Source organism: Solanum stenotomum, chromosome 9 (genome assembly GCF_019186545.1).
Source record: "Solanum stenotomum isolate F172 chromosome 9, ASM1918654v1, whole genome shotgun sequence".
Classification (NCBI taxonomy): domain Eukaryota; kingdom Viridiplantae; phylum Streptophyta; class Magnoliopsida; order Solanales; family Solanaceae; genus Solanum; species Solanum stenotomum.
Window position 1 is genome coordinate 11298749 of NC_064290.1, and position 10979 is coordinate 11309727.

The 10979-nt window shown below is 33.0% G+C and overlaps 2 protein-coding genes across 2 annotated transcripts; both read left to right on the forward strand.

The window, feature by feature from the left end:
- The first annotated feature begins 3533 nt into the window (after positions 1-3533).
- Positions 3534-9443, forward strand: LOC125876313 (pentatricopeptide repeat-containing protein At5g59600-like). Its single transcript, XM_049557464.1, has 3 exons — positions 3534-3844; positions 4425-6285; positions 8799-9443. The coding sequence occupies exon 2, from the start codon at positions 4619-4621 to the stop codon at positions 6206-6208; it is 1590 nt and encodes a 529-aa protein (XP_049413421.1). The 5' UTR covers positions 3534-3844; positions 4425-4618; the 3' UTR covers positions 6209-6285; positions 8799-9443.
- Positions 8279-9250, forward strand: LOC125877279 (uncharacterized). The gene is made up of 2 exons (XM_049558622.1): positions 8279-8288; positions 8802-9250. The coding sequence occupies exons 1-2, from the start codon at positions 8279-8281 to the stop codon at positions 9248-9250; spliced, it is 459 nt and encodes a 152-aa protein (XP_049414579.1).
- Positions 9444-10979: the final 1536 nt, after the last annotated feature.

Sequence of the window (10979 nt, forward strand, 5' to 3'; positions counted from 1 at the left end):
AATTCAAGTATCACCCATATCATTCCACTTGTTTTTTTAAAACGTATGTATTCAGTAATTGTAAATTTTATATATGTCATATATTATAGTAATATTTTCAACCTATAGCAATGGATTTAGACTTTCAAGTTATAACATTAAAAATTTCAGGTTCTAACAAATAATTTTTTTAAAAAAACTGTTTTCAATAATTGAAAAAAGTTGTTTAAATAAAATAAAGAGATAAAAGAAAAATGAAAAAAATATATTTTTTAATGAAAACAGGTAATAAACTGAAATTGTGGTGTTACTTTAATTTGAATTTATTATAGATAATTAACAAATAGCACGAATTAAGGGATTTAAACTAATTAAGATTATTTAGTATCCTTAATTCACTCAAATCAGTTAAAATCAAATAAAAATTCAGATTTTATCTTCTTCTTTTTTTCAATGTTCTCTCTCTTCAATTTGCAACAAAAAAAATTCAACGTTTCTCTCTTCAATTTTCAACAAAAAAAAAATCCCACATTCGAGTAATTGAAGTTTTTTTCATCTTTGAAAATTCTTGATTTTGTTGTGATGGACAACTAGGTATCAATTTTAATCAAACATGGTGAAAGATGGGATCCTTCGGGTTAGTATTTATTATTGTTTAACGTTTGTTTTAGAATGATAACGAAATGAAACAAAAATGATCAAACTGTCGATTAATTGAAGGTGGAGTCATATTTTGTTAACTGTTGATATCATATTATGTTTATGTCGTGAAATGTAAAAAAATTTAGTGTTTTTTTTTTGTTTATTTTGTATACGGTTGTTGTTTTGTGAAATTATAAATTTAATGTGATTTTATGAATAAATTTGATAGAATAAATTAAATGAAATTTGTATGAAAGTGTGCTAATTATTCTGTAAAAATAATTTAATTATAATGTTGATGAATTTATGAAAATTTATTTTATTTGATAATGAATTTGATAGTATAAGTCCAATGAATTATGTATGAAAAGTGTGTTAAGAAATATGTAAAAAAAAATTGAAATTCTTGACGAAGTGTATTACAAGTGTTTTAAATTGGTATTAAATGTGAAATTGTTGAGTTTATATTAGTTTTGTTATTTCTGTACAAAGTTGGGTGACAATAATTAATTATTTGGGACGAGAAATGTATATAGTTTGAATGAATAATCGTTTTGTATGAAATGTGTATTAAATGAGTATGAAAATGTATAAATTTGGTATGAATGATGATTGTTGTATGAAATGTATATTAAGTGAGTATTAAATGTGAAATATTATGTTTTGTATGAAATTTGTTTTGTAATGTACTGTCTGAATGATGTTTGTATGAAAAAATAATGACGAGTGTGTATAATTTTGTTGTTATTATAATGATTTTTATGGATGAAATTTGTATTGTCTTTGGAATGAAAAGTTAATATTATTTAACATATTTCTAATTGATTTGTATAATGTTAGACTAATTTTATTTTTTTTAATGAAACAAAGAATTATGTTAATTTTCAAATGAAATGAATTATATATAAAAGAGGGTTGTTGATGTGAAATTCAAAAGGTCCAAAGTTACTTGTAATAGATGGTGTCAAGTTGGCCACAACATGAAGTATGTTCAATTTATCCTGTGCAAAACTAATGATTGTTTATTTGTTTAGACTATATATAAGTTTTATTTTATTTTGTCGTTTAGATTAATGTTTTGTTTTGATATGAAACATAATTGGTTTGAAGTGCATTATAAACTTAGTGTTTAATATACCATTCATTCTTTATACACGGTTCATTCATTAATCATACAGATTGCATACTGTTAAAAATAAAATTTATTCCAGCTTAATACATAAGATAGTGTAAATATTAGTGATAATTATAAAAGGTAATTATGGTATCCTGAGTATTTAATTTAATATAAGTTTACATGAATATTAATTTGGTTTTCAACTGGTGTCCTACTATAAATAAATTTAAAACAAATTGCAGTTAGTGTTTCATTCCACACTAACTTCAGTTTGTGTCATACACATATTAATCAAAATTTCATACATGTTTTATCCAAACAACATGTATAAAAATTGATAAATTCATATAATCACACAATTTATACCATTTGTATATCAATATTATATCACAATCCATGCAATATCCAATAATAAAATATTAAACTCATAGGCATACACGTATTAATCAGATTTCATACACGTTTCATCCAAAAACATGTTTAGAATATAAAGTAAGCATAATGTGATTTTGTTTTAGAAAAAATCAGTAGTTTGACAAATCATATCATTTTCATACCAATTTAATAATTTATACCATAAACACAGTTAATAGACAATCACACACCAATGTTAAAATGCAATTCATACCATTTGTACACCATTATTATATCACAATTCATAAAATTTTCAAAATCAAAACATTAAAGCGTAGTCATACACATATTAATCAGATTTCATACAGGTTTCATCCAATAAATGTACAGTTTGAAAACACACTAATATTTTCAAAATAGTATCTTGAAATTGTAATAGGCAATCAGTAATTCATATGTAAACGGTATTAAAGTACTTAAACACAAAAAAATTGTCTAAAAGTTTAAAAAAAAACAACTTTTTGTTGTTCTTCTTGTTGATGGTTTTGAAGATGCTCCAACTTCTACATTTGTTTTTTTTTTTCTTTTTGATTTCAGTAACAAGATCAAAATCGAAATCAGAAGGGGTTTCAACAATTCTTCCCTTCCTCTTCTTCCCCTTTTGATTTGCTAGGGTGACCTTTTTTTTTCTTCATTTTTTCTCACTTTGTCGCTCCTTCAACTTAGATGAACCATCCGTCGCCGGATTTTCAACAATTTTAGGCGTGGGGTTGAGTTATATATTAAAATTTGAAACATGAACATCATCATTAGATGTTCCTTCACCCAATCTGGGACTCTTTTGAGGCGTTTCAATGGGTTTCTTAGAGATAATTTTGTTGGAAAAAAAATTTGACGAAAGATTGAATATTGGTGTAGTTGGCTGATGAGAAAAATGGGAGAGAAGAAGGTGAAAGTGGGGTGATAGCGTGTATAGTTGGATAGATGTGGGGGAAGGGTGGTGGATTGATTAATGGGAGGTTATGAGTATAACATTAAATAAGGAAGTATAATCAATGTAAAATCCCTATAATTGTGTAAGAGATAATTATGGAGTATTCTTTATTTAAATAATTTAATAATAATATAAAATTATAAAAAATTACTTATTTAATAAAGTAAAATTTAATTAATTTATAAATAATTAGTGATATGTTATAATCCGTAATTAAACTCTTATAAACAAGAATTTTTTAAAAGTAGATTTAAAACCTGTAATATTGACTTTTAAATATGTATATGAGGTGATTTTTCCAATCAAGAGGTCTCAAAATTGAGTTCTTTTAGGTAAGAAATCGTCTTTATTAGGAAGTGTTTTATCTCTAATTTAAAAAGCGAATCTAAATTTAATCGGACTGCGATATTACTATTGGTTGGGTTTCATTTTACTGGTAAGCAGATGAGAGATTCGGAGTAGTTGAGTACCATACTCTCTCCTTATGTAGCTAAGTTTACTCACACTTCCAGCCTCTACAGTCTACACAACCGTTGAGCAAATATCCTTTTCCACTCTTCTTTAGCTCTCCTCTCTCTCTCTCTCTTTCTGTTCCCTGTTTCTTTTTCTGCTGATGGAAAAACTCTACTGTCATCTCAGTTAACGACCAAGACTTCATTTTTATTAACTTTCTGTATTCGGGTGGCAAGCTATTCTGGATCTGTTCTTGACCCTTTTTGTTTAAGCTGATTTTAGTGGCTAGAAGGTATATATTCGAGGTAAACAAATCTGGGTCGACGTGTTCTTGAAGTTTCATCTCATGGTTTGACTGCTTTTTTTTTGCTCCAGTAAGTCATTTGGTGAGTACCCATATATCAGTTTCTTGGTATTTCCCACTGTGTCTTTTGGATTTTATAAGAGTTGTTGAATTTGTGGTGATTTCTGTTCTAATCTTTTGGATCTAATTTCTCTTCTGTTAGCTTGGATTTGCATGTTTGTGTTAATGTTCAATGAGATCTCCTTTGTGACTGTAAAGTGATTCGTTTAACTCAAATCTTTCTAAAAGAGTGTAAAGGGTGTCTTGCTTTCTTGATTTTGCTTCTGATGGGGATGTAGGGTACTGTTACTTGTTAATTAGCAGTATATGTCTTTCAGTGAGTCTTCAGTTTACAAATGGAGGATATGTTTACCAGATGTAGAAATTGAGGCTTCTGTGGCTTTGTTTGCAATAGTTTAGATTTTGATTCAGACTCTTGAATTAGTAGGACTGACGACCTTCGTTCCTTTGCTCTCTCTCCAGATCTTCGCAGGATGATAAAGAACCCCTTTTGAATTGTTTTTATATCTTTTTGTGCTTAGGAATGGGGATTTGATCTTCTCGTGTTCGTGGTTGTATGAACAAGATTGATGTTAAAGGTTGCGCTTTTGGGTTTTGAATTGGGTACTATTATATTTGACTTTGTTATCTTACAGTCTTACAATTGCAGATTCCAGTAGAATATTGAAAATCAACACAACATGTGAGTGTTCCCATTTGGGACTTCCTTTTGGACATGAATTTGTACCTCTTATCCCCAATTAACCCGTCTGTAAGCGGTTTTGGCTTGTTACTACAAAAATGCTTGAAAGAGAAGTTGCTGCAACCGTGCAAGCAAATTCATGCATTAATGTTAACATCACACACTGACATGACTGCTTTGTCGTTGAATTCAAAGCTCATTGGTGCCTATGCAAGTTGTGGGGATCTAGGTTCTGCTGAGCTTGTGTTCCAAAGAACAACAAACCTGAATATTTTTGCGTTCAATTGGATGATTTCAGCTTTAGCATTCCATGGCTACCCTGAGAAATCCATTGAATACTTCGCTCTTCTTCAACAATCAAGAACTATTCCAAACAAGTACACATTTGCTGTTGTGTTAAAAGTGTGTGTTGGTCTAATGGATCTGAACAAAGGAAAGGAAGTGCAAAGTATGATATATAGAATGGGATTTGAGTCAGAGCTATCGGTTGCCAATGCCTTGATTGATATGTATGGTAAATGTGGCAATACAGAATATGCTCGTTTAGTTTTTAAGGTAATGGTCGAGAGAGATATTGTATCCTGGACATCAATGATATATTCATATGCTAACGTGGGGAAAATTGAAGAATCCTTTATTTTGTTTGAAAAAATGAGGTTAGAAGGCATAAAGCCTAATGATTTTACATGGAATGTAATGATCGCTGGATATGCTAGGAGAGGAGACTGTGACACAGCTTTTATGTTACTCTCTAAAATGAGTGAAGAGGGGTTGACTCCAGATTTGGTTACCTGGAATGCAATGGTCTCAGGGTATGTTCAGAGCCACAGATCAACTGAAGCTCTAGCATTATTGCAGGATATGTTGGATGCTGGAGTGAAGCCTAATGAAGTCACGCTCACTGGGCTTCTTCCCGTCTGTGGGTTGATTGACTCCGCGTATACAGGGAAAGAAATTCATGGCTTAGCATATAGATTAGAGCTTTTTGCTAATGTCTTTGTTGCTAGTGCTCTCATTGACATGTACAGTAGATGTGGGAGTGTAGAAGATGCTTGGAATGTTTTCAGTTCTGTTCCTTTCAAGAATGTTGCATCATGGAATGCTATGATAGGTTGTTATGGGAAGCATGGCAGAGTAGAAAATGCAATCAAACTTTTTGAGAAGATGCAGTATGAAGGAGTGCTGCCAAATGAAGTAACCTTAACTTCTCTTCTTTCTGCATGTAGTCATGGTGGTTTAGTTGAGAAGGGTTTGAAGATCTTTTGGTCCATGGAGGAGTCTTATGGCATTAGAGCAAGGAAAGAGCATTATGCTTGTGTTATTGATCTTTTGTGTCGTGTCGGGAGGCTGGAGGAGGCTTACTATATAGTCAAAGATATGGCAATAGAAGTTACAGATTCAATTATTGGTGCTTTCTTCAGTGGCTGTAAGGTCTATGCAAGGAGAGATCTTGCTGAAAAGATGGCTAAGGATATATTGCAGATGGATCTGAAGAAGCCTGAAGGTCTTGTAGCCCTTTCAAACATTTATGCTGCTGAGGGAGCATGGGAGAATGTTGAGAATGTGAGGAACATGATGAAGCACAAGGGATTCAATAAGATGCCTGGTTCCAGTTGGTTGTAGAGGATAGGAATAGCATGATACACAGAAATAGATCTAGGAATGTGAAGCAACATTTGCTTTTAAACTATTAGATAATGGTAAGAACGTATAAGATATACTTGCTTTGCTTTTTGCAATAGTGTTGAAACTGATTAATCAAGGTCTCACTTCCTTTTCAAAAGAACCTAGGTTTTGGGAATGAGAAATGTCGTTTACATGATATAAATATACTTCTGCACTTACCTAAATGATCTGAGTTCTCTGCGTTGTGCCTTTACCCTTCACAAGTTGGAAATCTTGCTTATCTTGATGGTAGTTTCAGCTGCATTGAGTGCAAATCTGAGAATTCTTCATCCATGCCCAAATAAAATAGAGAACCTTTGTTTTTAAAAACAAGTGGATTGGTGCAGTCGTACTTGAATTTCTTCCTTATTTTGTGCTCCTTGGGTCATATTGCCTGAAAAAAGAAATTCTTTGAAAAGTGTACTCTTTCACTTTGAAGTGGCCTTTTAGTTTGGTCACCTTAAGTTATGATATTACACTATGAAGTCCAATTTTCGGGATTGAGTTTAGTTTGACCGATTGACTCTGTGAAGTCCACAACTCAATAAGTTAGTATTTTACTGGTTGTTAGGTTTGGTTGTTTCTTTGTTTCATTTTTCTCTCTTTCTTTTCTTGGATGCAATCTTGTCCTCAGAACTAGCTGTACATGTTATTGTAGTAGTTGTGGAATAAGCTTATACTGTTGAAGTATGTCTCATCTATAAGCTAAAAGCTAAGTTGTTAGAGAAGGCATACTTTTAATTATTTTATTATATCATATCTCAATACGCCCCCTTACGTGCAGGCCTGATTATTTTTCTTGTTCTTGGGCTAAATACGTGAAAATTCCTTACACTATGTTGAAATGTGTGACTATCTCACTGTTAGACTGAGCACATTTTTAATTATTTGATCATATTATATCTCAATAAATACACTTGAGCAGTTTATTTCAGTGTGTTACTAATTTCGGTTGGAGCCACAAACTGATTAGGACTCTTAAAAGCTAATTGGTGTTCGAAATACTTTTGTTGCAAAGTCCAATTCAACTGTCTAACCTTTTATTGTTTTCTCTCAACCTTGTCCTAGTATCTGTTTTGGGAGCTGGATTATTCATATGTTTTTCACCCTTGACCAGCGAGTCTTGTTACCCCAGTCCCCAAGAGGTTCGACTTTTTTATACTGATAAAAAAAATAATGTCAAACAACTTTCTTGTCTTCTCTTTCCAAGATAATGCTATTCTGGAATGGACACAAGGATTGTTATAATAGTAGTTTTGGTTGAACTGTGTTGTTTCCTAGAAAGGATGTGGGAGGCTGAAGAGAGTTTGATTGGATTACTTTCTCTAGGTGATGTATTAATACTTACAAACAGTTACATTAAAATACTTGCATCCAGTTGCTTAGTACAAGTTAAATGAAAGTAAAGCTATTGTACTTCCTCCTCTCTGTATTGAAAAATCTGAATTGGAGGACTTGGATTCCTCTGTCACTTCCTTAAAAATGAGGGTTACAATCTGTACATTCCCCTTTTACTTCCACTCGTGCACCTCCTCCTTTCACCCCCCATCAAACATTCCTCCACTTGCCTTGTGAACCTGTCCGTGTGTAGATTAAATATGTTTAACATGGAATGTAAAGTAGCACTAAGTTGATTTCTACACAATGTTATGGCCTGTAATATTGGTTATCATAGTTTCTTAAATTTATGCACAAGTAAGGGCCTTGCATATTTGCATTTGCCTACTTTTAAAGCCTTCTGATGATATGATTCTACTGTTGTTTTTATATTCACCTACTTGAGAGTAACTATAGCTGATCTTTTACATAGGGAATTCAGCTATTTTTTCTGAGTAATACTGGTGGAGGCTGCAGGATAGCTGAAATATACTGACTGAAGCTAGACATAGTTGATAGTGCTAAAGAAAAAATACACTACTTTTCACGGCCTGTGCCTGCAAAAGGATTCTGCTGAAATTACATATCTGCATGCATCTTTATCTGGATTAGGTTTCGACATATCAAATCCTGTTTTTCTTTGTTCCAAATATGGGTTTTGGTAGGTGTGAATTAGTAAAAAAAGAGTGGACAGTTTGTTTCTATACTAAAAAGAGTAGGAACAGGAGGTAATTCTAACTTACCAATCATATAGCAACTTCAAACTTTAGCTCATATCAATCAGAGTTACCTGGTAATGGAGGTCTTGACTTCCTTGCGTTGTCACATAATTTATGTTCTCTGGGTAGTACATCTTGTTACTTAGACAATTAATGTACGTTTTCTAGCTATGAAAAGAAAAACCATGTGAACTTTTTCTTTGTATCACAGTGGTACCTTTGTGTCTTCTCTGTGGACAGCCAGTTCTCACCTCCCATTCCCATGCTTGTAATCCCCTGCAAATACTTAAAAAGGATAAGAGAGAGATTGTATGATTGTTGATGTGCCCATGATTAGTAAGTGTTGTGTGCACTTTTCTATATATGACCTGAACATCCGTCTGTGTAATTGTCATTTTGAATCTTTCCATTGGAAAACATAGTTGATTCATGTCTCCTGATGTTTTATTTAGCAGGTGTTTCTGCTGCTATTTTGCTAAACTCTGGGGTTTTCAAGGCAATGGGTCGAGGTAGAGGAAAGGGTAAGAAGTTGACTGTACTTGACCCTGATGATCCAGGAAGTGATGAGGAAGAAAAGATCCCCACACAGAAGAGGAGAGGAAGGCCACAAAAATCACTCAAAGATGACATTGATGAAGAAGCAGTTGAGATGATTGAAGAAGAAGATTCTGAGAGTGAAAAACTTGGAATTCAAAACTTGGAGATAAAAGGTTCTGCAACAGAAAATGGGAAGAAGAGGAGACGGAATACTCGGGTGAAAGAAAAGCATGATTCAGTAAAAGAGGAAAATGGTAATGGAACAAGATCAAGCACTGATGAATCTGCTAGGTCCAATAATGTTTTCCGTCATAGGCGGAAAAACAAGCCTTGCCGTGCTGCAGAAGCTGGTGTTAAGTGCAACTGACGTTTTGGTTCTGCCTATGTGGACTTTGTTCCTGTTACACTGTAAATCGCACACCTTAATTTCTGTCTTTCCTTTCTTTATGCTCATTTTGGTACTTGCATACATTGGCCTTTTCTTAACCTTTTTGAGAAAGGTCCTGAGCTGGTCATACCTCTTGTTATCTTCAATACACTAGTAATTTTGTAATCTTTGACCATTTCTTCTTGAGATCTCCAAAGCTAAAACTTGTGATGATTGCTTGTTCATGTGCAGATCACATTTCATTTCATATGCAAACTGTTATTCTCTGACTATACATGTTTCTCCTATGTTGCTTTTGATTGTTCTTGTCTAGCGACAGGTGAAGATTTTAAGCATAGTCCTTGCCCCGAAAGAAAATGAATTTTGCTCTTTTGGGCACTCCCGTGGTTCGTGAGAAGAAAAAAGGATGTTGCATCTATCTGTTCATGATGAACAACAGATTGACGGATGTCTTGGCATTGCTTTGTTTTCTCTCCATTCCTATCAGCAAGTTCCGACCTTTTTGTTCCAGAATCAAATCCTCCCGATATATCAACCATGGCCAAAAGTCCCTTCAATGGTTAGGGAAAGCTTTCATCATATAATGCCTTTGTTCGTACATCTGTAACCTTGAATTAGTGAGGAGACTTTCAATTTTATGACTCATACATGTTGAATTTCCTTCTTCAACTTTTTTTGTATTTCGACTTCCTTTAGCAAAAACATTCTTAGAGCTCAAATATGATGCCTAAGAATAACAAGTTAATTGATTTAATACTTGTTGTTGTCTCTGTCATGTGGACATAAGTTTTCCTTTTTCTTTTATTTATTATTTTATGTTTATGAAGATCGCAATAGAATGAATTGAACATAAAATAAACTTGTGAACCATAAGAAATAATGTGCATCGTGTTTTCTCCAACGGTAAAAAAGACTAACAAGAAAAATGTTCTACAAGAAATAATATTGCCTGTGTTTTATTCACTGTAATAAAAACAGAAACTACATGGCAAACATAGCCAATGTAAATTCTAAATCATCGACACCCAACTTTACATCGGAAAAAGAGACTGACTACATTCATTTTTTCGGCATATCCTTCCATTTCTCTGCTGATCTTCTCCTCTTCATAAATTGCACACTTTCAAAATAAAAATAAACACATCCTCCAACAACGAAAAAGAGTAAAAGAAAATACAGGTCCTATTTCGTATTTTTTTTCTTTAAAAAGAAGTTTCACCAAAAATTGAATTTTCACAGAGTAAAATTTGTGTGACAAGCTCACAGGCCGCTGGTATTAGGGTTTCTGTGATTGGATTGTTCAACAGTTGAGTCCCGACTTAATTCACTACTTTCCTACTTCATTGTCTTAATAAAGTATACGTCAAAACTCGAGAAGAAAGCTTAAATTTTAGTCATATCGTTATGCTTAGTTTTGGTACAGCTAGTTTAATTTTAGTCATAATATGTTTAAAACCATAAATTTAAATACATTTCACATATCTATAATATAAAACCCATAAGAATAAAGATTCAAGGTATCTTCTTTACTTTCTTGAGTGGGGAAGGGGGTCCAATGTTGCCCAGCCGATGCACCATGTCCGATGCGTGCAGGCCTTGGCTGATGCTGCCAGTTGTGCGCACAGGCCATTACACCTTCAACAACCCGTTTCTTAAATGGGACATCACTGAAAATAGTAACTTTCAGTAAATTTTAAGAGGTTATTAA

Bases quoted from the DNA above. Each gene is read 5' to 3' on its own strand.
- LOC125876313 (XM_049557464.1), top strand. From the start codon at position 4,619: ATGAATTTGTACCTCTTATCCCCAATTAACCCGTCTGTAAGCGGTTTT.